This window comes from Lissotriton vulgaris, chromosome 12 (assembly GCF_964263255.1).
Source record: "Lissotriton vulgaris chromosome 12, aLisVul1.2, whole genome shotgun sequence".
Taxonomy (NCBI): Eukaryota; Metazoa; Chordata; class Amphibia; order Caudata; family Salamandridae; genus Lissotriton; species Lissotriton vulgaris.
This window is the reverse complement of record NC_141700.1, coordinates 86682509-86709602: the sequence shown is the minus strand read 5'-3', so window position 1 is coordinate 86709602 and position 27094 is coordinate 86682509. Positions and strand designations below refer to the sequence as shown.

The following is a 27094-nucleotide window of genomic DNA, read 5'->3' as shown; positions in this document are numbered from 1 at the left end:
TCCGCTCTACAGTGTTTTATTTAACCCCTTCACTGCAGCGGCTATTCCACCGCAGTGCTAAGGGGGCGGGGCGGCCGCACGGCGGGCACATGTTGGTGACGGAACAGCTCCGTCACCAGCGCGGTTGCGCCGTGCTCATGACGGAGCGGTCCCGTCACGGCCCCGCCCGCTCATTGGAACGCTCAGCGCAGGCGGGGAATCCGCACCGCGCAGGCGTGCCGAGCGGGCCGTGACGGAACCACTCCATCATCAGCACAGCGCGACCGCGGCTGATGACGGAGTGGTTCCGTCATCAGCAGGGGAGGGGTTAATCTTACACGAAGTGGACACAGTGAAAGTGTCTTTCGACCATGTAAAATCCTGCAGAATTTGGTTTTACAATTTCCTGTTTTTTGATAGTGCTTACCCCAGCAGATCTGCCTGAAACCAAGTATTTTGCAAAAACCTAGTATCAAAAATATAGACTCATATAAATATCTCCCTACAATAGACAGTGTGAACTTTGAATCATGTCTAGCTTTGATTGTTGTATGGAAAGGCATTGCAATTAAGGGAACAGCATTAATCAATTATTAATGAATAAAGCGCTATAAAGGGAAGGACATCGAAAGATTTCATGACAGGTCAGTGTCTCTATAAAAAACCTTTTGGGACTGAGGAAGAGTCAGTTACACTGCAGCCAACTTGAATGTCTTGTTGCCGGCAACAGCCACCACAGCTTTGATGGTGTTGTGCATGCACATGTCGCGGATGGTCAGTATGCCCCGGCTTGAGACAAATAAGGACGCAGACCTGCGCGAACCATTATCCCGTATGGTGGATGGCCGTATTGTGCTGTCTTATAGCCCCCAGGATTAATGCCCTCTAAAACAGCTGGCGTGCTCCACCCTTGCAGGGTTAGAATGAATTGTCTTCCACACCACCCAAATCTTTGTCCATATTTGCCGGCAGCCCCTGCACTCATAAATTGGCCGCTCGACCAGCATGCACCAATCCATGTCTTCCTTCCATGTTGCTGCCACGTGCGTCTCTCCCACGCCTCCCCCTCACAGCCTAGCAACGTTTCTCTTTGGCACTACCAAGATCAACCATATTTTTGTATAGTTTAGGACTCCTTCTTCCTCCCCTATGTTCAGCAACATCCATTTCATCGAGCTACATAACATAAACATGACATGCATTGTAAAGTGCACGTTCCCCCAAGGGTTTCTTGGCGCTAAATGACAGATGTTTATTGTTACCCAACTCAATGGCACTCATTTTATCAAGCTCAAAAGGATGAAAGGCTGAGGGGACCCACCAGGATTTGAACCTGTGACCATGAGGTGGAACACAGGCCCCTACCGTGGACACATTAGTCCACTAAGCCACTAGCCCCGGCTACCCGGAGACCTATCCCCACCACTTCTGCAATGCAGTCTCCTATTTCTTCCAAAAGCCCTGCACAGTGGGGCATGCCCACACAGTGGCGGCTCCTCCGCTAAGTCATGTGCACTGGGCATGTTCTTCACTGGGTTGTGCTGCACCACTCCCATGCAGAGGCAGCCGCCCCGGTGCCCACGGAGTATGAAGGAGGACCACCTCAGGGTGCGCCTCTGAGACAACACTGTGAGTTCAGGAGCCATATTTTGAATGGTCACGGTCCAGTGTAATTCCCCTGGACACCGGGCTCACTGCATACGGTCCGTGAGTCCATATCCAAATACCAAGGATTTCATTTCTACTTCAATTTTCAGACAGAAAGGAAATTGCTTGAGACCAAATCTATGGCGACCTCTTAGGGAGGCATGGGAAGGGCCATATTTGTTTCCTGTTTGACTTGAGCCTTCTCCAGGAGATGGTTGGGAGCTGATGTACATTCTTCTGTGAATCAGGGCTCTCAAAAATGTGAGTCTGCTTTATCTCCGGATCCACCATGGACCACAGACTTTTCTGGTTAGCTGCTTGTGCACAAATCACTGCACGCTCAGTTCATTTTGAACATTTGCAAATTCAGAATTTCTGTTTGAGATTTAGGGCATAAATCATTGATGCCTTTCTTTCTGGACTCGGCCATGTTGATCCTTTTTAGGTCTCGGCTAGAAGCGAGCGAAGCTCGCTCTCGCCAGAGACCTTATTGTTAGCGGCTCAGCTTCCCAGGAGGACAGCACTGGCCGCGCGCAAGGCGATTTGCGCCGGCCACGCGCGCGCGAACGCGCTGTCCTCCTCGGAAGCTGAGACGCTAGCTATACCTCCCGCTGCTTGCGCATGCGCCGTGCCCAATGGAAGGTTTCGGGCTTACGCATGCGCCGTGCCCATTATTGCAGGACCGGCCGCGGCAGACCCGGGGCTGCGGCCGTCAACGGAGCGCGCGATGACGATGCAAGTGTTTGTTTTCTTTCTTCGGCTCCTCCTCACGTCGCGTGGCCATGTTCGTCCAGTCATATGACCGCAAAGAAGGAATAAAGAGACAGCCGGGGTGAGTCATAAGAAGCCGAGCACGGGCTGCTGTGTGAGCAAAGGGCGGCAGTGAGGCCACCGGAGTTTTCCGGGACAGATTTAATAGCGACTAAAAGTATGGCTTGTTTCATATCTAGGCAATATGAGGAAAAATGTAAAAAAGGGAAAAGTCTAAACAATGCATGACTTGGCTATTTACATATTTGTTTGCACAGAAATGCTGAGAGCACTGATCTGATGGTGTCTAGTCTCATTAAATCAATATAAATCAACATCCATTTGGAGGGAAAATAATTAGCGTGCGCTTTGTGAGCGACGAGATCTTACACCAAAGTGTTTAAAAGGAAAGTTGCACATCCCATGAATCTGGTGCCAGTTTCGCTCCAGCATATTGGCCCAGAATCTAGCACATCCCAAATAATGTAGAAGGGGCAGTTAAACTCACATAATCCAGTAGTAAACAGTAGGCCGTAGTTTAGATCCATTTATTAACCCAAGCCATTCAGAGCTGTAGGGAGGTGTGCGCAGGTCTAGCTTTTGACACAACACTGAGCAGACGGAAAAAGCTTTTCTAGCCTCAGCAAATGAGGGCAAATGCACATTTCTAATTATGAGGGCTCCTTTGGCCGTGAAGCCTTTCTCTACTCTCGTTGATTAAATGGTCTTGTATTAACAAGTATTGTGGATTTTACGAGGTCACCATAGTACCAGACTCTTGTGAGTGGAGGGACGACAGCTAAAACCTGGCTTCACGAGATTCCTCATAGTAAAACCATCAGTTACCTAATTGTTTTATTTCGTTTCGTTTTTTATTTACTTTAAGTGTGAAATAAACATGTTGAGGCATTGTAGGAATTTTCAACATGTATAGGAATTACCTACATAATATAATGACATTGTCGATTTGTCTCGTGCCACAACAAACTGTTTAGAGTTGCATAAATAAGGGGCCTATTTTACTCAGAGCAATGAAAATCATTTAACAGAGTCAGGTGGATTGAAAAGGCTGCATGAATCCAATCAGTGACCTGTAGCTTATAATGAGATATCAATACCTAAATAAAATGGATGATTCTATTAGGTGATTAGCTTGTACTAAATAAATTATAAGTGCAGAGGCCCAACATTTTTCTGAGGAACCCGCTGCTAAATTTCACTACTGTTGAATCTCGTGCACCCTTCTTTCCGCCACCCTGCATTTCGCATCGCTCTCAAACTCTTGAAGATTATTTTCCATCCTTGCTTTCTCTCTTTCCCTTCATCCTCTCGTTTCTGCTTTTCGTTTTTTTTTTTTTTTTTTGCTCTGGGCACCAAGTCTGATGATAAAAAATAATATATTTTACTCAAAAATGAGGGCTTGAGTCCGCCACATGTTAAGCATTAGTTGATGAGAATGAATGAGAACGGTGAACTGAGTAGAAATCGCCACATATGAAACTAACGTGCTATTTCTACTTTAAACGGAAAAAAAACGCTTGTTATTAATATACAATATATTCTATGCAGGAGTTTTAACAATAGATACGAGGTGGACATTTCCTGAATGCCATTAAAAGATGTTGCTAAGAAGCATCACAGTAAAAAGAATTACCCTTCAAGGATGCCACTGATAAAACACAGACAACTGCTCAAGAGAATAAATTGCAATTCCGCCCACCACACAATAATCAAATAATAGTGCGGAAACGCATGTTAATATAATGTGAATTATTTTGGCGTGATCATACTAAAATGTACATATTTTGTTAATGGACAGTTAGGAGTCTAAGATCTATAATTAGAAACAAGAATAAATGCCACATACCAATATGTAAGAAATGTATCAATGTATGTATTTGAAGTTTAAAATAGAAGGTACCATTTTTACTGTGGTGATTCACATAACAGTATCCATGGTAGAACACGTGATTTTCAAATCACTAAAGTCCTCTACTAGATTGGTTAATTTACTAGGCACGGAGGGATTAGAAGTGGAGAGAAGGTTAGGGTTGGGTCATTTTAGAAAGGACTGGCATGATTCACATACATACTCTCTACTCTGACCTCTTTCAGTTTATCCTCTATGCTTTCATTCCCTTTGATCTCATCTCTTTAATGTTTTTATGTACCTTTTAATCTCAATGTCATTTCTATGGTGTTTTCAAGCACTCTCTATTCTCTCCCTCTAGCCTGCTGTTGCGTTTATATTTTTTGACGTTCTAGGCTGCTCTTTCTCTCTGTGCCAAACCACTTGTCTTTCTTACTGTTGTTTGTCATGCCACTGGTATTTTACAGATACTTGAGTAGATTCCCTTCCCATTGGCACACCTCTAATCTCTCTCTTTCTCTTGTATTTACTCTTTCATTGTTATTTCACTGCGCTTTCTCTTAATGCCAGTCCAGTGTTCTGTATCTCTGCCTTTCCACTCCACTATTCCTTGACCCCCTATGAGCTCTTTCACTGTTATCTATATGTACTCCATTAAATGTCACTCCTCTCGTCACAGTCTCTTTTTTTCCTTTATTGGGTCTCTTTCTTCTTGCTATGTTGCTATCGGCAATTCTCTCTACTTTGTAGCCACTTTTCAGCTATTTAATTCGAATCCCATCTCCTAATCCCACCTGTTATCACTCATCCTGAAATGTTTCTGATCGGACTTCATATATGCTGCTCATTTCAAATTTCCATGTCAAGCCTTTTTTTATCATAAAAGCCCTCTGCAATTCTACTATTTACTGCCCATGCCCTCTGCACCGCTGCCTCTCTCCCCTTTACCTCTCACTTTGCTAGCTCATATTTCTCTTAGTCTCTCCTCTCTACCTCCCACCTCTCTTCCTCATATGCCTTCCTTGCTCCTTTTCTCATCTATACATTAGTTACGAAGCCTTTTCCCATACGCCAGAGCTACGAATATCAGAGGGGCCGAATACGAAGAAGGCAGACTACATAGTCTCGATTCAACTTCATGCTTTTTTTATTCACCCCCATACATTTGTGCCTTAATATCTCACTTGTGCACGTTCTTTTTTTTTTTTCTCCATTTTCCACTGTTTTCCCTCTTTTACTTTCTCATTCCATCTGTTACATGTTTTTGATGTCTCTAATTCCTGGCATTTCCGCTGCCTGTGAGAAAGGCAGGCCCGACCCCCTGCCTGGCTTGATTTAAACAGCCCAGTGTGTTTTCTCCCCTTCATCCTCCCGTGAATAAAAGATAACCTGACAATTCCGTCAGGCGGAGCAGCCAGACGACGCCCAAACAAACCAGCAGCACAGCGAGGAAAAAAGCTATAAAAAGAGAAGCTTTGCACATAAAAGCTATTCTACTCGCTGAGCAGTCTGTGGATTTCTTATTGTGACTACCATTTTTTTTATTAACAAAAAAATCTTTTTCTGCTCCTTTTGCGTGCGAATGATGGTGGATTTCTTTTAAGACATTTTTTGCAAAGCACACAATCACTCTCTCACTACCTCACAACTTCACTCTCTCTCTATAACTCACTACCTCACTCTCGCTCTATCTCACTACCTCACTCTCTCTCTTTCTATCTCACTAACTCACTTTCACTCTCTTTCACTACCTCACTCTCTCTATCTCACTACATCACAACCTCACTCTCTGTTTCTATCTCACTACCTCATAACATCCCTCTCCCTCACTACCTCACTCTTTCACTACCTCACTCTTTCACTACCTTACTCTCTTGGTCTCTCACTACCTCACTCTCTATCTACCTCACTCTCTATTTCACTACCTCACTCTCTCTCTATTTCACTACCTCACTCTCTCTATCTCACTACCTCACTATCTCACTACCTCACTCTCTCTGCTAATGCAATAGATCTCGCATATGCAAGCAATTAAGCTATTGCCAATATAAATGACAATGCCATTTATTTAGGGATACAAAAAAAAGAATGAGCAATGCCAATAGCTCTACCTATAATATTACCGAGACCATTGCACACTTCAACCAAAACCAAAACCTGAGGTTTAAAGGTAAGACCATTGTCCACCTTTATTCCAAGACTTTTAGCAACCACAGTGTCAGTGGAAGGAGGAAACATAGCCGCCGGCCATCAGGACTTCCAACAGGAAACCGGAGGGCAGCCGAAAAAGAGAACCTCCGATTTGTCTGAGTTGCACTTCAACTGGTTCAATTGAAACCAAGAAAAGACGGCCCCCAGACAGCTCTTTATGCGCTCTCCATCGAAGTCCAAGTTCTTTCCACATGTGAAGAAAAGCTGTGTGTCATCGGCGTATGAAATAATCTGGGCACCATATGACTCAGCCAGCGCCGCCAAAGGGGACATATAGATGTTAAAAAGAGTGGGGCTCAGGATAGACCCCTGAGGCACTCCCACCTCCAATGGCGGCACTAAGGCCGAGTATGGAGGGACCCAGACTGTCTGTTGGCAGTCAGCAAGAAAAGACTCAAATCATCTGAGCACCGTCCCGCCCACTCCGATCTCCGAGAGTCTTAGAAGGAGACGGTTGTGGGGGACGGTATCAAAAGCCGCCGAGAGATCTAACATCACCAGCATAGCTTTTCCTCCGACATCCTGGACCTCTTTAATGGCTTCCGACACCTCCAGTAATGCTGTTTCCGTGTTCATATTCGCACGGAACCCAGACTGGGTGTGGTGGAGGACATCATGCGTCTTCAAAAAATCCGAAAGAACGGACTGCACATGCTTTTCCACAACCTTAGCAAGGGCCGGGAGAAGGGAAATAGGCAGATAGTTGGCATGAATACTAGAGTCAAGGGTAGGCTTCTTTAAGAGCGGAAGAACAAGAGCCTGTTTCCAGGCCTGCGGCACCATACCCATCTCAAGAGATTGATTTAAAATAGGGTTGATTATGGAGTTGATAACGTGTGCTATTTTGGCCAGAAAATTGGCGGGACAAGGGTCCAGTGGGGAGCCCGATTTCAATTTGGATAAGAAATCTAACGAAGCTTTTGGCAAGAGAGTCGGAAAGTAGACAGTGTTGGCCGCTCCAAGGCGGACAAATGAGAAAGAGGCAATGAATTAGAGGCCACCGCCGAGGCAGCATACAAAAAAGATGCCTGAATGCTTTGGTTTTTATTGGCAAAAAAGTCTGCCAATTGAAAGACCCATTGTTCCGAGTGAGAACACTTTGGTGTGATGGAGGTAGGCGACGTGAATTCCTTCACTATCGCGAAAATTTCCTTAGTGGTGTTAGTAGCATCATCAATCCTCTTAGCGAAATAGGATTTCTTTTCCAGATAGATTTCTTTATGATAGGTCTTAACGCACTGCCTATAAGCTTTCTTCAGTGGCTTATCGTAATTTAGTCTCCAGGCTCTTTCAGCCTTCTTGCAACGCCTGCGGCTGGTATTAAGCGCCGGCGTAAACCAGGGTGCCGAGGCACGGGTGGAAATTTTACGAGCCGCTTGGGGGGATACTGACTCATCAAGGCACTGCGCAAGCCAGGTTTGAAAGAGCTCTAAATCTTCCTCTAGGTCGCCAGTGAACAAGAACGGATGTGCCGTCAGGTATTGTGCTATCATGTCCGCCGACACCCGGTGGAAGGCACGGGAGGCCAGGGATTGACGGCCAGGACCCCTAGCAGAGGACCTGGATGTATGCAGAATATCAAACATCACCAGATAGTGGTCAGACCACAACACTGGTTCAGGTGCGGCTGCTACAATAGGTATGGTTGAAAAAATGTGATCCAGTGTGTGGCCTTTATTGTGGGTGGGAGTCGCAAGATAGGGCACCAGGCCCAGTGGATTTGTGGTATCCCGGATCTTAATGGTGTCAATAGCGTCTGCCACATCCATATGGATGTTAAAATCGCCTAAAAGTAGGCAATGTTTAAACTTCACACTAAGAAATAACCGTGTGAAGCTCCTCGTGAAATGAACCAATTGGACCAGGGGGTCTGTAGACCAGCAATCCCACGCATGATTGATAAGGTGAGATTGTTAAGCAAAAGCCCAGTGCCTCTGCCCCATGAATGTCTTCCGTCGGGACAATGGAGCAATCAAACCGTTTATCAATCACCAGAGCAACCCCGCCTCCCTTGCCAGTTCCCCAATCCTTTCTAAGCATAAAATAGTTAGGGGGAAGGGCATTAGCAATATCCGGACCTGAAGACTCACCGAGCCAGGTCTCAGATAAAAAAAGACATGCAGGTTTGCACTCTGATAGTAGGTTAAAAAGATCCAGAGCGTGCTTACCTAACGACCGAGTAGTAAGAAGTGCCCAAGGGACATTTTTTTTCCAAAGACCTCACGCCGGACATCGGAGCCCAATGAATCTCCGACTCAGGGGGGCCTTCTTGATAGATCCCTTAGTCAGTGTCCATCCACAGCTAGGACAGCAAAAATTGCCCTTAAAGCGGTGATGCAAAGCTGAACAGCAGCCACTGATAGTTCCCCTCAGTCTCTTGAGTTGTGCTGAGGTGTACATTAGTGTTTTACCTGGAGAAGGATTCGAGGAGCGCCCGCTCGCCCGCCTACGACCACCTCCGGGACGCTGACGGGCGCAGACGGGCTTTCCTTAGGCGCTCCTTCGGCACGGAGAAGGCGCGTCCGCTGCTCGCGTCCGCTGCGCAGAGCCATCGCCGTATTAATTTATAGCGTCTGACCATGAGGCAGCAAGCCTAGTCCGCCGACGAGCGAGCCTTCCTCTCCTAAGATGGCCGCTAAAGTTGCACGCAGCCTCCTTGTCCCACAATACACCTCAGCTCCTAGTCGGTTGAGTGGGGTTGGCAACGAAGGCAAAAAGCGGCAAAGGGTGGCGAAAATGCGGCGCAACAATAAGAGGTGGCAAGGTAGGTGTTACAGTGCAAAATAAAATACAATTTTAAAATCTAGCACTAAGTATCATCTCCCGGCTTCCGGCTTGTCTGGTCATATGTATCAAATCATCCTGAGATGTGCATTAGAATGAAAGAATGATATGGGTTCACACCCATCCATCTTAAGACTTCCTCTTGTCTGAACTTCTTCCTTCCCCCTCCTCCACCCTCTCCATCCTTTTACCCAAACCCACCCCCGCTCCACTTGTCACCTGCCTTTATTCCCTCTTCTCCTCCCCCCTACTTCCGGGTCCTGTTCAGGTGGCAGTAGACACAGAAGACAAACTACACAAATCTCATCTTTTTAATTTTCATGTCCCTAAAGACTCGACTAAGTTTAATTTTTTCATGTATGTTATTTTTAAGAAATAGTTTTTCGAGTTTCCTTTCCTTCCAAATCTGAACTTTGATACCAGGTCTCTGGTGTTTCTTTAATTCATTGAAAAAAAATCCTAAATGTCACATTTAGTCGAAATATAAAGCTTAGCTCTGTCATCTTTAATTCTGACAGTCACCAAAAAGACTTAGACCCCCCCCCCCCTTCTAGTGATTTTTTTTTATAGATCTTTGTGTTGGAGATATGGCAAAGAACAAAAAAAAACACTGTGTGTACACTGGCATGGGCATTCAAAGCAAATCTTCTCAGCGTCAAACAGTCCCTGTGTCCCCTCCCTCCCCACCCGCCATATTACAAACATTAATATTTAATAATGATTGATTGGAGAGCAGTATCTCAGATCTCAGAGTCAATGCAAGTAAGAGGGGTGCTGGGATTTCCCCTGAAGTCATTCCATTTCCCCAGATTTTCGTCCATTTTTGGGGACAGCCACGACTGTCGTACAATTATTTTTAAGAAGTATTATTTCTGCACAACTCATTAGACAGAAGTTAATAACGGACACAATAAAACAGTGGACTTGGATATAAACGCCGATCAAACTTACCGTCCGAAGAAGTTTTCAGTATTTCTTTTTTTCTGGGCAATCCACTGAAAGGCGACGGCTTCCTGACGTCAGAAGCAGACAGAGCAGAGACAGGGAGAGGAATGAAGCTCGCGCCCTCTCTGTGGATCGTGTTATAATAATTGATGCTTTCCACCCTCACGCGGCTCGTGCAGGTCAGTAATGGAGCACAACTTCTTTTCCTTCCCACACTTATATAGTTGACGAGCACTTTCCCCGGGGTCCTCGGGACAGGATACAGTCAGGCCTGATAGGGCCTGTGAATGTCAAACTGCAGGAAACCCCCTATCCCAGCCCTGGTGCACCATTGTTCTCCAGGCTCCCTATCTACAAGGCCCCTTCCCTGTGCCATCTCCAGGGTGATTGCAGTCACTATTAGTAACTTGTTGCATAAAACACACAATAACATACTGAGTATGGCCATCTGCTAGCACTGCAACAGGCTCAAAAGTAAGATAAAAACTGTACAGTCTGCGGACTTTTTAAATAATACAGCTGGATATCCTGTTTGTGAGAACATCTATGACAGGGGAGTGGTATGGTGCAGTGGCCAGAGCGGCTGAATCTGGAGCGCGGGGCTCACGGTTCGATCGCCGGCGGCAGCTCAGCTCAGCATCATGTGACTCTGGGTAATAGCTCACTTAATCTCCCCAACGACCACCAGCGCCTTGACATTTTAAGGGGTCATATATTCGCAATTTACAAATATGGATCAATATTATTATAATAGGCAAAGAGCGAAGTGAGTGGGAACTAACGGGAACGGAACTCTTACTCTGCACAGCCGTTGTGGCAGTTCCAGTAGTTTCCTTTTTGTTGTTAATGTACACCTCAGTCACTCTCACTGTTGCACTTGCTCCTCTCTTCCAAGATGTTCAAGAGTTATCTAAACTGTACTTTATTTCCAGCGGTGCCATCTCCCTCCCCCTCGCTCCTTCCCTCCGTCTTTTTCCCTCTCTCTTCCTCTTCACTCCTTTCACCTCACAAAGTTACTCACAGTTCTAGGACTAGTTGTATATGGGAAGGAACAAAGTGCCAGATGTACGACCCTTTCATTTAGCGCCTAGCAATTGGCGACACATTGCGAGTCGCAAATCGCGAGGCGCTAGATGAAATGTTTACACTGTTTTACGATTCCCAATGGGGTCGCAAATTGCGAGGCTCATTAATATTAATGAGCCTCTCACAATTTGAGACCCCTTTAGGAATGCCAGCCCTCCCAGGGATGGTGGCCTGCTGGGCTCAGCAGACCTCCATGTCTGGGACTGCTTTTCAATAGAGCAGTTTTTTTGTTTTTTTAAATACAGCTCGTTTTTCTTAAAGGAAAATGGAATGCATTTAAAAAAAAACGTTTTTGTTTAATTTTTAAGGCCACTGCCTACCCTTAAAACATTATTTCTCATGCATATGCAAAGGGGAAGGGTCCCCTGGGGACTCCTTCCCATTTGCGAATGAATTACCACCTACTTGAAGTAGGTGGTAATTGTGAGTGCGCAATTGCGGTCGCAAAACATTAGTACACTGTTTTGAGACTCCCTATTTGGAAGGGAACGCCCCTTCCAAATAGCGAGTCGCAAAGCTTATTTGGAGAGTCGCAAATAAATTGAGACTCACTAAATAGGCTATGTACATGGCCCAATATGTTTTTGCATGCGTAAAAGGGTCCGGAAACCCCTTTGCGCATGCAAATACAGGTCGTACATCTGGCCCAAAAAGTGTCATTTTAGGAGAAAGGTGGAACTTACGCCACTCTTAAAATATCTATCTATCTATCTATCTATCTATCTATCTATCTATCTATCTATCTATATATATATATATATATATATATATATATATATATACTAGCAGCCCGTCCCGACGTTGTCCAGGGAAGAAATGTAATGTGTTCAATGTTTGTAATCTTAAAATAGAAATTATTGTACCCACAACAACAGAGTAAATGTTTGATGAAATTTTACAGTATGTGGGCAGTAAAGAAAGTAAGTAGTGTGACAGTTCAGAGTAATGTTTGTTGAATGTGCCGCCAAGTGAATTCTGCGCATCTGAAATCGGCATCCATTTTTTGAGGCCCGTCCCCTCTCAGAACGTGCGAGGTTCACAAAAGAGGAAATGTATATTTTAGTTGTTGCCGCAAGTACTGTGAGTGCTAGTGTGAGAACGCCTTTGGCCACAACTTCGAAATTATGCCCGCACTATCTAAAGTAAGTAGTGTGAGTGTTTTGAGTAAATTTTCGTTAATGTTCCGGCGAGTGAATTCGTTGCTTCACAAGGCCGCGCCTCTTTTTCTTCGGCCAGCCCCCTCTGACAACGTGCGTGTTTGACAAATGATGAAAGGTTTCTCTGAGTTATCGCCGCAAGTAGTGTGACAGTTATTATGAGTAATGTAGTGTGATTGGGCGTGATTGGGCGCTTGTGAAAGCCACGCCCCTTTCTTGAAGCCTGCCCCCTCTGACAACGAACGCCTAGTGAAGTCGGCGTCGATGTATTCCTTTCAAAGATGCACCCCTTTCTTTATGGCAGTCTTACAACTGTGACAATTCGAACTATTCCAGGCTCTCAAAGCCATTGGGAGGCAGGTAATAATAATTTTTAATGTATATTGAATTAATACTTGACTGTTGTTGTGGTCATCTCAGACAGCACCACCTTGTGGCAGACTGTCACAAGTGCCAGTGTTGAAATTCAAGTTCCGTTGCCGAGCACCGGAAACCAGCGGCTCAAATAAAGTACTGCAGTTTCAGGCAGTTGATCCAGTCCGTTACAGTTTCCCAGACATTCTCGTAATACAAATGTTTGCTTTTCTCAAGTTTGGAAGTACAAGGATGCAGACAAAAAGCCAAGGGGCCAGGTAATGTATCCACTGCTATATAATTAGACTAAATACTTCAGCTTTTTCTATTATAAAGAATGGCCTAAACGGGATATGACAGTCTTTATTACATTGATGACAAGGTATTTTAGTAAAGTGAGGGGTCTACCTCTTCTATGGGTAACACTCGAATTAACATAAAGTTATGCGATAGTAGCATCTGTCATTTATGTCACTTAGTAAAATTAAATAATTACGCTCTATAGAAACCCACATTATTATCATATATCAATATTTGCATCTTGTCTGGAATTTAAGAAAAGATTTTAGAAACAATGGCACATCTTTGAAATATTTATTGCTATTGAAACATTATCACTGTGGTATATAATTTTTTAGCAAAGACATAATCTGATCCATGAATTAATGAGGTTACTAAATGGGCAAAGTTATTTTGTATTACGTTTGTTGGTTTTCCAATAAGAATGAAAGAAACATTATTTTGCATCAAACTCAGGTTTAACATTCATTTATATAAAATGGAGCAAAATACATTTGTCTTCCTCCTTATTATGAAAAAGGCAGGTAAAACGGAGAAACTCAGGGCCTGCTTTAGGTTTGGAAGACAGCGTATTCTGTTGCAAATATAATTGAGTATCTGGCTAAAATCTGTGGTCGGACGGGCAGTCCTTAAGTATTCTGGTGCCGTAGCCCCCATCGGTTATGTTGACAGACTAGTTTGTCCGTAGGCCTGACGGAGCGGCAGTCATCTACTGAAAGATATTACACCACAAGCCCTAAATTCAGTGGATAGTGTGATGTATTTTCTATCCTGTCTGTGACCGCCCCCCAAAAAAAGAAGATTGTTTTTTTAAAACTGAATTTTTTTAAAACTTTAGTAGATTGCCGTGAAAACCAATGGGGGCCACTCACCAAATGTTGAGTGCAGTGAAAGCCACAGGGACCACTGGGTTGGAGGTCATTTCTAAATATGGAGGGCAGTTGTCTGTCAGGGAGGTGGTGGTAATGTCCTCCGCCAACGGACTGTACCCAGCCCGCCAAACTCTAGATCTGCCCAATAGTCCGCCTCTTTTTTGTGTCTTGGTGCTTTAACCTTACTTACTATGGACTTGCAACTTACTCAAGGGAGATAATTTACTTCATCTTTTGCACTGATGCTAGCTTTACGTGGGAGCGCATGAACTATACGCTCCTCAACCGTTGCCTAGTGGAAATACTGAAATAAAACATTGAGTGGCAAAGTAACAAAAACAGCATTTTTGACTGTTTGTTATTTAATGTTTTAGAATCTAATAATTCAGAGTTTGGTTGAAGCGATACTCAGTAACAAATGTGACCATATCCTCTCTGCTGTATTATGAGTGCCACGGGATAATACTTGCGGTACGGAGGACAGGATACCCGGGCTACCCGTCATGTTTGTGAAAGAATATCCCACCCACTGAACTCCTAATCAGTCCCCTTGGTACTCTAAGTGTAGTTATTCCACAGCAAAAAACCCTCAAGTAATGTTGCCTGCTTAACAAGAACAAACGAATTGATAATAAGAGACATGGCTTTACTTTGAATATGTCTAGGTATTTTACAAGATAGTCAAAAGGTATTACTGCACTAAACGTGTAAAGAGAAAGTAAACCTTATAAGCACAGCAGATTTTTTTTTTAAAGGACGCAGGGGTTGACGAGAATGAAATATTGAGCTAAGTGGGTGTGTTTCAGTCCAAAAAGCATGTCAGAGTTTTTCCCTCACAATGTTCACAGGGACTCTTCAACTCTAGGCAAATATTAACTAACCTTCATTGGCAAAGCTCAAAGCAGTGCTGGTACTCACCATACATAGGAATATTTATTTTGCCGGACTGCAGTAATTTAACGCAATGTGTAGGTGGTATTCTAGTCCTACTACCATCCCTCATGTTATGGAAGCCCCAGCTCTGAAGTTATTCCAACTGTCCAGTAATTTCCCCAATAATATATTTGGATTTAAAATGGATTAAAAATGTTCAACAACTACATTGTCTATTAACTCATATGTCAAGTTTCTCCAATTCAGTATATTTGCTGGAGCCAAGGGTTTACTCCAATGTGTGGTCCCTTGGACTTCCTCTCTTGACAAAGCATGGTCCCACATGGAGACTTCATATATTTCACCAACGTATTGGTCTTCAGAGGGTAGCTTAGTCCTTCTCATCCCAAGCTTAATGCTTGGATTCCCCTGAATGACATATCCTTTGCTCAAGCCTTTCCTTGGTAGAGGCAGCCGGTCCGCCCAGAGCCGCGCAGTTCCATTTGCAGATTCCCAGAAGAAGCACAGATGCACATACTCGTTGAGGACTTCCGTTGGGTAGAATTCTGCCCACTCGTCTCCCACAATCAGGATGTATGACTTGGAGTTGCTTTTCAAAACAGTGATCTCAGAGTTATAAGGTGGATCAGATTTGAACTCGAATAGGCTGTAACCTTTGATCTGTCGGTAAGGGTTATTATACATAGTGTGAAACTTTGCAGCGCTTCCTCCTTCAGCGGCTTCAGGGCCATGTGGGATCGACCAGTATCCTTTTGGAAAACAAAGACATCTCCATTCATGTCTGTAAGGAAATAATTAGACAGTAACTATCAGGCAGGTAAGGTTCTACTGTATTACACAATTCTTGCTTTCTAAAGTGCATTGGGTTAGCTAAAAAGGGTAGGGATACTTGTGAGAGCAGGTGAGGACAGTGAATCACTGATTGGTCAACATTACATCGTACATCACTATTCACAATCCAGGAACCACTCTAGTGTGCTGGGGAATTCCATTTATGAAGCTCGGGCTCCGCACCGACCAATCTAGGCGCCTCGTGAATCCCGGATCCTACCCGGCTACAAAGTATCAGTTATATTGCAATAATTCAAGGAGATTTGCTACATGATTTGTAACAAATGTTTGGTAAAATTGAAACATACCATTACTGCCTTGAATATCCAGTTGTTGATCACAAATGCAAAAAAAAAAACCAAAGGTTGTGGAGTAAAGATGGACGTCAAAGGGAAGAAACAAGTGAATCATTCGATCCAGGAAGATTCTAAAGGCTGCAAGAACCTGGGCTGGATCTTCATAGATGCAATCAGCTAAAAACAGTAGGTTTGGTTGCATCAGGCAGGTGGAAAAGATGAATAAAGAAGGTTTGGCTGAGCAAGGAAGGGGGTCTGGGAAAGAAAGTAGTAGATTTGACAGAGTAAATTGGAGGATTATCTACTCAAGCCAGAAAAGTAGATTGAATGAAGAATATTTGACTGAGTAAGATGATAGGTTTGGAAGAATATCGCAATAGGTTTGGGTGGGTACAGCAGGATGTTTCGCTGAATGAAGCATGAGGCCAGGCTGATAAATAGGAGATTTTACTAAATTAGGCAGGAGGTTTGGCTGCATGAAGCAGAGTATATGACTAAATAACGCAAGTTTGGCTAAATTAAGTAGTGGTTTTGGGTGAATAAACCAAGAGGTTTGGCTGAATAAGTCAAGTTTGGTAGAGAAAAGACAAAATAGATTTTGCTGATAAAAGCAGAAGGATTGTCTTATTAATGCAGTAGGATTGGTTGTTAAAATAAGGCTTCAGGTGAATAACGCAAGAAAGTTCCCACAATGATACAGGATTTTGGGTGAAAAGATTTTTCTGAATAATGTGATAGGTTTGACAGAATGAATTAGAATCTGGGGCTGCATGAATCACACCAGTTTTGCTTCAATAAAGAAGGTGTTTCGACTTATTTGAAAAGGAGGCCGGGCTTAATAAATCTTGGGGTGTTTGACTAAATAAAGTGGAAGATTTGACTGATTAAGGTAGGAAGCTAAAATTCATAACCTAGACAGTTGACTACGTTTATTTTGCTATTTTTATTGCAAGAACTGAATATTTTCATAAGAAAATTTACACATAGTATCAGGACCACAGTACATAAAATTATAAACCGATAAAGCGTATTCATGGTGGGAGGTTAGAATCTTTCTGGCAAGTCTAGACTCAAGCATTCCAATAAATACTATACATCACAATATATAATTGTAGAAAGCTGGCCCTGTATATAGTGTGCACAGAATCCAATGGAATCCCAAAGTTAGGCAGAGGTAAAAGTAGCTGGCACCTTACTCTCTATTTGTGATAGTGTGGGCGAGCAGTAAGGTTATATCAAAGGGTAGTGTTAAGCCTTTATTGTACACACTCATGTAATAAATGATTTCACACACACAAAAGACTGAACTCTGACCAATCTGTTTGCAAAAAATGGTTACTTAGTTGTATTTGATTTTCTAGAACTAAGCCTGGCCTGTAAGGGCAATTGTACTTTGCAAGAATACTGCAGTTGAATAATGTTTGAATGCAGTTGAATGCAATGGGATTGGTTACAGGTAAGTTGTTTGTTTGTAAAGCAGTTTGAATTACTTTTCTATTACTTTTCAGATCAATGTTTAAGTTACTTTCTCTACTCAATGTGATATGCCTAGATGCCACACTGCTACATTTCCTAGAGGAAAGGTAAGAAAATCAGTTTTTGTGCATTTGCAGCTTCTTAGGGTTTCATACAAACCAACTCCACATATTATTTTCACAAGAAAGCCTTTCAATGCAGTCCTATAGGAGAAAACAATGTTATCGACTTAACGGTAAGTACTTAGGTGTTGGTTTTCTGGGGTTAGAACAAGGGTTCCCCCAGGTTCAAGGATGTACTCTCAAAGCACCCTCAGCGGGACTAGGGCGGTCGGGTGCAGAGTGTTGAGGCACAGTGTTATCCAATGGGGGATAGGAGGCCTCCGGTTGGTTACTGCTCATGAGTAGGCCACAAGGTTGTGGGAGCAAAGCTCCTGGTGTTAGGCTCAAGGCAAGGTGGTATCTGATTTAGCACACAAAGTGCACCGCAGCGGTACCCAGCCTTTCATCATTCTGAGGTTGATAAAATGAGTAACAATAAACATCTGTTATTTCAGCACCAAGATATCTTTCTGGGTGAACTTGCTTTATACAGATATACTTGTTGCGTTCTGAATGAGCTCCCCAGGCTCTTATAAATGCTGAAACAACCTCAATTGTGGGTTCAAAGCTGCATATCTCAACCTTCTGTCAGATCAGTTCATCTTGCAGAAAACGTAAACTTAAGACTAGTTTTCCCATGTTTACTCAAAGTTAGAAACCACAGTGATTGAAGAAGCAACACATGCGCTCTTCAATGAGTACTTACAAGACTCTGTACACAAATATTTAAATTAGCTTTAGTAATGATGAGTTTTCATTTATATTCAGCAATATTATAACTTGCAAAATTTTAATTAAGCAGATGTAATTGGAGTAATTTCGCATTACTCTTGTGACATGAGATTACCAAAAATGATGCGATTATGCTTGCTCACATAATTCAGAGTAATTTGGGGTAAAAATGCCGACCACAAGAACACAGGAACAGAGGACGAGCGGCTACTGACTGCTGCTGTTTGTGTTCTGCTGCATTTAGCTCTATTTTCTTAGAGTAGAAAATATTTATTTCCAAGACATACATTTTATAGAGTTACACACAATACAATTTCATCATAAAGTAAAATAAATGCATATCACAATTTCATCACTAAAATCCTCTAAGTTTATCAACAGTTTTTCAATTGAAATCAGTATACATACCCTATATTCCATACCATAATCCCTACTATGAGTATCTGATATAAAACTAAATTGTATGCGTTTACATGCTACATTCAACGTACAATACCAAAACATTTCAAATTTCTGGTTTTGTCCGAGCAATATATATCCAGCAATTGTAGCCACAATATCAAACGGTGTCATAGCAAATAAAGTGACTAATGCTTCACTGCGTGATCTAACTCCAGGCCTCATGAGTGGTGGATGCAGTATCCTTTTCCTTTCGTTCAAAAAGAGAATTCCTTGTAGCAGTAATTGGGTTACGGAATACTTCACTTTCAAGCAATCAATCAATCAATCTATACTACTATTATAAAGGAAGAACTTTGAGGCTTTGAGGCGGGTAAACTCGGGAACCACAGCGCCAATCCACACACCTGATACATGGTTGTAATCCTCAGGGTGTGCCGATGGACATAGACTATATAAAGTTAAAAAATACGTTATATTTAAAAAATTTACATTATAAAAAAAGTAGTCCCCTCGAAGTAGCGCCGGCCGCGACCTGCGTTCTGACGTCAGGAGCGCGGGGAGGTGCGGCGTCCATGAGCTTGAGGAGGAGCGGTGGACATGGCGCGGGGGAGGAGCGGTGACCAGCAGCGGACATGACGCGGGGGAGGAGGTGAGGAGCAGCAGACCGGCGAGAGGAGCGGTGCCAAGCGGCGAGGAGCGGTGAACTGAGGAGCGGCGGCTGAGGTAAGGCTCCGGGGGACAATGTCGGGCAGGGGGGGTTGGGGCAGGCAGGGGACGGTGACTTACACCAAAACAGAAGGATAGAATTTAGATCGGCTGAGGTAAGTCTCCGGGGGACAATGTCGGGCCAGGCGGGGGTCGGGGCAGGTGGGGGACGGGGAGTTACAACAAAACAGAAGGGTGCAATTTACATCGGCTGAGGAAAGGCTCCGGGGGACAATGTCGGGACAGGCGGGGGTCGGGGCAGGCGGGGGACAGGGACTTACAGCATCTGCCATGGAGATTTATGAAGAGCGCCTCAACACTGGGCCTTTGTGACATCCGGGGGACAATGTCGGGGCACGCGGGGGTCAGGGAAGGCGGGGGTCGGGGCAGGCAGGGGACGGAGCGGCCGAGGGCCAGGGCTGCTGGGCAATGTCGGGGCAGGCGGGGGTCGGGGAAGCCTGATTGCTCCCGGACAAGGTCGGGACAGGCTGCTAGTATTTTTATAAAGCACGATAACTCACCCGTGAGGGTCTCAATCAATCAATCAAAGCATTTATATAGCGCACTACTCACCCGTGAGGGTCTCAAGGCGCTGGGGGAGGGGGCGGGGTCAGCGGCTCAGTTGAAGAGCCCGGTCTTGAGGTCCTTCCTCAATTGCTGCATTTTTAAAGTGTAAATGCAGCAACCATTGTTTTACAAAACCCTCTTTTTGAATCAAATGATTCTCCACCCAAGATCAATACCAGCCCCAAGCTGGAGAATAGAGCAGCCCAGGTGCCTGTCCGGGACCTGACACGGATAAGGGGGACCGGACCCCCATTCCAAGGTACTCCAAAGAATGGGCTACAGAACTTTTAGAACCCAGATAACATCTGTCAGCAGCTGCGGAAACCCAACATTGTTCTACCCTTGAAGATTTTCTTCAGAACATTTGCCCTCAGAATATTTTCACTCTTAAGTATATCAAACCCCAGGCCCAATTTTTCCAAATTTGCGATAATTGATCGGAGACAGCCTACTATGCTGCATCATCATATAGTTTTCATTGCTTCTTGAATTAGGCCATGTACAAATCTGAGCGAGCGTGACCTGGCCAACAAGGTCCAGGAGTCGTAGACTCAGGACCGTCACCATCAAGCTGCCTGGGAGCCCCAGGAGGGCATTTATTTTATTAGCACAAAATGCATCTGCAGGTGAGGGGGCATTTTGTGCTTAGATGATATATGTTGGGTTAATCTCCTTGCATAATCTTGCGTAACTTTGCAGTAATTTTGTGTGCTACACTGCAACAATTTATGTGAGTTACGCCCACCCCTAACAATAAGAATGGCAACTGTAGAGATATAGTTATCTCAGGCGATCAGGATATATGCAAGATAATCAGAGGAATAACATGAGTTGGTTCTATAACATATAACCTCAGGTGTGAGGTTTGTTTCCCGAGCAGGTAAGAAACAAGGAGGGAAAAGCAGGGATTTAGGTTCAAGGTTTTCATGATGCATAAAAGGGAGTGTAGGAAGGAGCAATGCTGTATTGGTATGGGGCTTTCAGTGTTCTTAGAGTATGTTGGTGGGGGGCCTCGAGAGAGTGCAGTCTGATGGTTGGGATCCTCCCTCAGCCCGACGCTGTTCAATATCTACATGGCACCGCTCGCCCACGTCGCACAACAACATAACCTCAACATCATCTCCTACGCCGACGACACCCAGCTGATCATATCCCTCACCGAAGACACCCACACCACCAAAGCCAACCTCCACAGAGGAATGAAGGCTGTAGCCGACTGGATGCGGGACAGCAGACTGAAGCTGAATTCAGACAAGACGGAGGTCCTCATTCTCGGACCCACCCCATCAGCCTGGGACGACTCTTGGTGGCCCACATCACTAGGCACAGCCCCGGAACCCACAAACCACGCACGCAACCTGGGGGTCATCCTCGACTCCACCCTCTCCATGACCAGGCAAGTCAACGCCATCTTCGTGTCCTGTTACAACACCCTCCTAATGCTCCACAGGATCTTCAAATGGATCTCTCCCGACACAAGAAAAACCGTCACCCAGGCCCTCATCACCAGCAGACTCGACTACGGGAACGCCCTCTACTCAGGGACAACAACCAAGCTCCTGAGACGACTACAATGAATCCAGAACGCCTCGGCACGACTGATCCTCAACATCCCCCGACGCAGCCACATCACACCCCACCTGAGAGGCCTGCACTTGCTCCCCGTCAACAAGAGGATCACATTCAAGCTCCTCATCCACGCACACAAAGCACTACACAACACCGGACCTACATACCTCAACAACCGACTCAGCTTCCACACCCCCACCCGAAGCCTCCGCTCAGCCAACCTCGCCCTCGCCACAGTTCCTTGTATCCGGAAAACCACCGCAGGCAACATATCCTTCTCCTACCTCGCCACCAAGACCTGGAAGGCTCTTGCTACCAGCCTACGACAGACTCAGGACCTGCTGGCCTTCAGAAGACTCCTCAAGACCTGGCTCTTCGATCAGTAGCGCCCCCCCAGCACCTTGAGACCCTCACAGGTATGTAGCGTGCTTTAGAAATGCAGTGATTGATTGATTGATTGATTGGTATGAGTCAGTAGAGTATTTCTTGACGGCCCTCAGCCATTGATGACTGCGGGATTAGTGTGTGGCATAGAGTTGTGAATTATGTCCTGCGGGGCCACTAGTGCCTCTATTATCATCATTCTGAGCTATGGCTACATTGTGTAAATCCCAGATAGTCTTGTGTGCCCATTTTTGTCTCTTCCAGCCAACAAGGACAACAAAGAAGTATCCTATGTGAACATGTGAGCCCTGCCTTGTTAGTCCAAAATTATTTGGATTACAATATTGTATCACTTGTGCGAAGCAGTGCATAATTTGAGCTGGTGGTTTCCGGTACTCAGCACTGGCACTTAATTGTCAATACCGGCACCTATGACAGCTGCCACATGGTGGCGCTGTTTATGTATTTTACTTTTATCACTGAGGGGTTTTGTCCTACGGGTCCTGGCTGGACAATATACGTATATCAAAAAATGAGAGTGCCAGGGCTCGGGTTCAATCCACATCAGCTTATTTATTTAACTGGTGTGTGCCTTCTTTTTGTGAATTCATGAAGGTATTGTATTTTCATTTATCGTTTTTTCAAATTTCCAAAAAATATTTACATTTTGTGCAAGCTACAGAGGATTAGACATTCCTTATACAGTGGAAACAATACAAACGAATTTCATACATTGCAATACTTTCTATACTTTCTGACAAAAACAAATAGAAAACAATCATTTATAGTTACACTTTCACTATTTAAACTGGAAAACAACAATCAATTTAGTCACCTAAAATTATTCAGGTACTGGTCCTTATGACCAAGCAGACATAGTTCATTGGACCAGACACTTTGGGCAATATGACTTTGATTGCATCGCCCTATGTTCGTGTGCTAACCCCTAACATTTGGGTTGCCTCTTTGAAACAGCCGAACAGCCGACGCGTTTCCAAACCCTTTGTTCAGTTACTAGGGTTCTTCCTCAGGGCTGAGCTGTGTACCTATGGTGTAAAATTGGGGGACATTTAGTATCTCCTTTCCTCTAATTTGTTTAGCCAACATGTTACATGGGTAAAGCATGTGGGGGAGTTTTACCTCTTCTCACGATGATGTTCACTGTGACTTTCAAAAGCAGGGCATCAGATTATCCTTAGTTTTCACCATTGCCTAAATAAAATTAAAGGATGGTGGTCTTGTGAGTTTTTTACCTTCTGACACTTATTTGCGCATTTTATGTCCGTGTTTGCGATGCGCTATCACTTACTTGTTGTGTATATTTCAAGTCACTCGTTGGGTTGAGGTGACCGTTTGTGGAAATCTTTTGGAGTTCTGCGGTGTTTCGTTCTGTTTAAATGAAAGTTTGAATCAGTCCGTGTGTGGAAATGATTGAATTTTAGTTACGCGATCTAACACTGTCGGGCTTACTTGTGTGTGATGCGGTGAAGGACTCGAACACTGCTCCGCTCTCTTTCGTTTGGAACGTCTTATCCTTCTATCGGTTGGGGGTTCTGTAAATTTAAACCACAAGGGTGCCGACCATTAAGTAGCGGTCGTAGTTCTACTTAACTATGCTTCGGTCTGTTTGTTGACGACTTCTTACCTTTGTCAATAGTTCTCTAAAGCATTTCTGAAGTCACCGTGGGGCCGCATAACTGTCATTCCTTACGCTGCTATTCGAATGGGATTTCCAACAACCAGTAGAACTCAATTTCCTGTTTAAATATACTGCTAGGCATTATGGGACTTGTAGTATTCCATGTCTTTCGGTGTTTGGCGCTTATTAACACTTGGATTGTTCTAGGCTAAATGGCATAGTGTTTCAGCGCAGTGACTGGCACATTTTATTGCTAAATAGTGCATCTTGACAGGCGGTGGTTTAGCAGGGGGCTCAGTAATTCGATCTTTACAATTCTGAAAGTTCCTACCAGAGGAGGAAACGTAGATGCCATGCTACTGAAAAAAGAAGCCTACCTAATCCTTAAATTCAACTGTGTGGTGGATGGATTGAACGAAATGTCAGAATTGCAAAGATCGAATTACTGAGCCCCCTGCTAAACCACTGCCTGTCAAGATGCACTATTTAGCAATAAAATGTGCCAGTCACTGCGCTAAAACACTATGCCATTTAGCCTAGAACAATCCAAGTGTTAATAAGCGCCAAACACCGAAAGACATGGAATACTACAAGTCCCATAATGCCTAGCAGTATATTTAAACAGGAAATTGAGTTCTACTGGTTGTTGGAAATCCCATTCGAATAGCAGCGTAAGGAATGACAGTTATGCGGCACCACGGTGACTTCAGAAATGCTTTAGAGAACTATTGACAAAGGTAAGAAGTCGGCAACAAACAGACTGAAGCATAGTTAAGTAGAACCACGACCGCTACTTAATGGTCGGCACCCTTGTGTTTTAAATTTACAGAACCCCCAACCGATAGAAGGATAAGACGTTCCAAACGAAAGAGAGCGGAGCAGTGTTCGAGTCCTTCACCGCGTCACACACAAGTAAGCCCGACAGTGTTAGATCGCGTAACTAAAATTCAATCATTTCCACACACGGACTGATTCAAACTTTCATTTAAACAGAACGAAACACCGCAGAACTCCAAAAGATTTCCACAAACGGTCACCTCAACCCAACGAGTGACTTGAAATATACACAACAAGTAAGTGATAGCGCATCGCAAACACGGACATAAAATGTGCAAATAAGTGTCAGAAGGTAAAAAACTCACGAGACCACCATCCTTTAATTTTATTTAGGCAATGGTGAAAACTAAGGATAATCTGATGCCCTGCTTTTGAAAGTCACAGTGAACATCATCGTGAGAAGAGGTAAAACTCCCCCACATGCTTTACCCATGTAACATGTTGGCTAAACAAATTAGAGGAAAGGAGATACTAAATGTCCCCCAATTTTACACCATAGGTACACAGCTCAGCCCTGAGGAAGAACCCTAGTAACTGAACGAAGGGTTTGGAAACGCGTCGGCTGTTCGGCTGTTTCAAAGAGGCAACCAAAATGTTAGGGGTTAGCACACGAACATAGGGCGATGCAATCAAAGTCATATTGCCCAAAGTGTCTGGTCCAATGAACTATGTCTGCTTGGTCATAAGGACCAGTACCTGAATAATTTTAGGTGTACTAAATTGATTGTTGTTTTCCAGTTTAAATAGTGAAAGTGTAACTATAAATGATTGTTTTCTATTTGTTTTTGTCAGAAAGTATAGAAAGTATTGCAATGTATGAAATTCATTTGTATTGTTTCCACTGTATAAGGAATGTCTAATCCTCTGTAGCTTGCACAAAATGTAAATATTTTTTGGAAATTTGAAAAAACGATAAATGAAAATACAATACCTTCATGAATTCACAAAAAGAAGGCACACACCGTTTTATGTATTTTAAGCATGAGCAGAATAACAGTTTTAATTAATTATACATTAAAAACAACTAATAACTTCCGCCAAAGCCATTCTTATAGCTTAAGGGGGCCGCGAACAGTCTGAATTATCACACATGTAGTCGTCCGATGTTTAGTAGTTATGTAGGTATGTCATTGGCAGCGCTGGCAGAGGCAATGGGTGGTGCAAACTGCCGTGGCCTGGTGAGGAGGGCCCTGTCTCTTATTTTTGTCCAAATTAAACCCTGGAGCAAAGACCACAGTGCACTTAAACCAGGAAGTTTCCTTCAAGTTTCATATTTTCATCAAATAGTCCCCTATTCATGTCAGTTGTTGAGTTATATATCAGAAGATTGAAACATGTCCTATTGTCTTAACTGGCCAGTCTACCGCTGCCTAGCCTGCCAATGCCCAGTAATTGCCACCCCTATGCCCAGAACAAGCAGCCGAACTGGGTGGTCACTTCCTTAGCTGATGAAATATGCCCTGTGGTTTGCATTAGCCCTATGAAAAGACTAAGATGATTTAAATTCTCATAAAAACACTCAGTGTTGAAGCTCTTCAGCTTGCCCCTACCTCTTTGTACAAAGCACTCCATGCTCCCAAGGATGCTGAGAAGAACCAGGGCACAGTGCACAGTGTCCATAACGACACCACCTGATAACAAGCATTGGAAATGCAATAGGGCTCGAATTAGGAAAGTTTGAGCTATTGGTCTTATAAATTTTTTTTTTTAATTTATGTTTTTTTTTTAAATAGCTAAATTAATAGCTTTGTCATTTACAATGCCAATAGTTATAACTTTCGCAAATGTGACACCTATAGCATTTTTAATGCAACATGTTTTGTATTTACGTGACTTAGATGTATTGATATTACAAATAATAATGGCTTTTAATTTTTTTAAATAATTAATACTTAAATAATTTATTTAATTTGTAATGGCAATAGCTTAAACTTTTGTAAATAACTTTTGTGAAGATTATGTTCAGTGTTTTTTATTGTGACAAAAATCCAAGAACAGAAGTGAAATATTAACATCTTTTTGTGATTTGTAATAAAGCGTGAAAGCTTGAAACATTGAAAGAACATATTTGAACCAGTGATGCTGTGGTTGCGCTGAGTGATGCAGTGGTTGCGCTGAGTGATGCTGTGGTTGCGCTGAGTGATGCTGTGGTTGCGCTGAGTGATGCTGTGGTTGCGCTGAGTGATGTGTGCATCGGTGGAGCTTAGTGGGTGCATTGGTGGAGCTGTTTGGTGGGTGCATTGGTGGAGCTTAGTTGGAGCATCGGTGGAGCTGTGTGGTGGGTGCATCGGTGGAGCTGTGTGGTGGGTGCCTTGGCGGAGCTGTGTGGTGGGTGCATCGGCGGAGCTGTGTGGTGGGTGCATGTGTGGAGCTGTGTGGTGGGTGCCTCGGTGGAGCTGTGTGGTGGGTGCCTCTATGGAGCTGGGTGGTGGGTGCCTCGGTGGAGCTGTGTCGGTGGAGTTGTGTGGTGGGTGCATCGGTGGAGCTGGGTGGTGGGTGCATCAGTGGAGCTGTGTGGTGGGTGCATCGGTGGAGCTGTGTGGTGGGTGCATTGGTGGAGCTGTGTGGTGGGTGCATCGGTGGAGCTTAGTTGGTGCATCTGTGGAGCTGTGTGGTGGGTGCATTGGTGGAGCTGTGTGGTGGGTGCCTCGGCGGAGCTGTGTGGTGGGTGCCTCGGCGGAGCTGTGTGGTGGGTGCCTCGGCGGA

The 27094-nt window shown here is 44.1% G+C and overlaps 1 protein-coding gene, 1 long non-coding RNA gene and 1 pseudogene across 5 annotated transcripts in view; 1 reads left to right on the top strand and 2 right to left on the bottom strand.

Annotated features, from left to right (window-relative positions):
- LOC147673420 (serum amyloid P-component-like) overlaps window positions 1–27094 on the bottom strand; it is a 57329-nt gene that overhangs the window by 24671 nt on the left and 5564 nt on the right. Inside the window, exon 1 of one of the 3 annotated variants that reach the window (XM_086947285.1) lies at window positions 25939–25992. The exons of 1 other annotated variant lie outside the window; for it this stretch is intronic. In XM_086947285.1, the coding sequence (XP_086803411.1) occupies window positions 25939–25960 (22 nt within the window). In that variant the 5' untranslated portion in view covers window positions 25961–25992. Of the gene's footprint in view, window positions 1–10192; window positions 10365–25938; window positions 25993–27094 lie in introns of those variants that run through there. One more of the 3 variants, XM_086947283.1, reaches the window with a different exon arrangement.
- Window positions 12656–27094, top strand: part of LOC147673418 (uncharacterized) — an 82811-nt gene continuing 68372 nt past the window's right edge. The window contains exons 1-2 of one of the 2 annotated variants that reach the window (XR_015302616.1): window positions 12656–12789; window positions 17485–17559. This is a non-coding gene — a long non-coding RNA (uncharacterized LOC147673418). The remainder of the gene's footprint in view (window positions 12790–17484; window positions 17560–27094) is intronic. The other variant, XR_015302615.1, reaches the window with a different exon arrangement.
- Window positions 13127–15628, bottom strand: LOC147673421 (mucosal pentraxin-like; annotated as a pseudogene).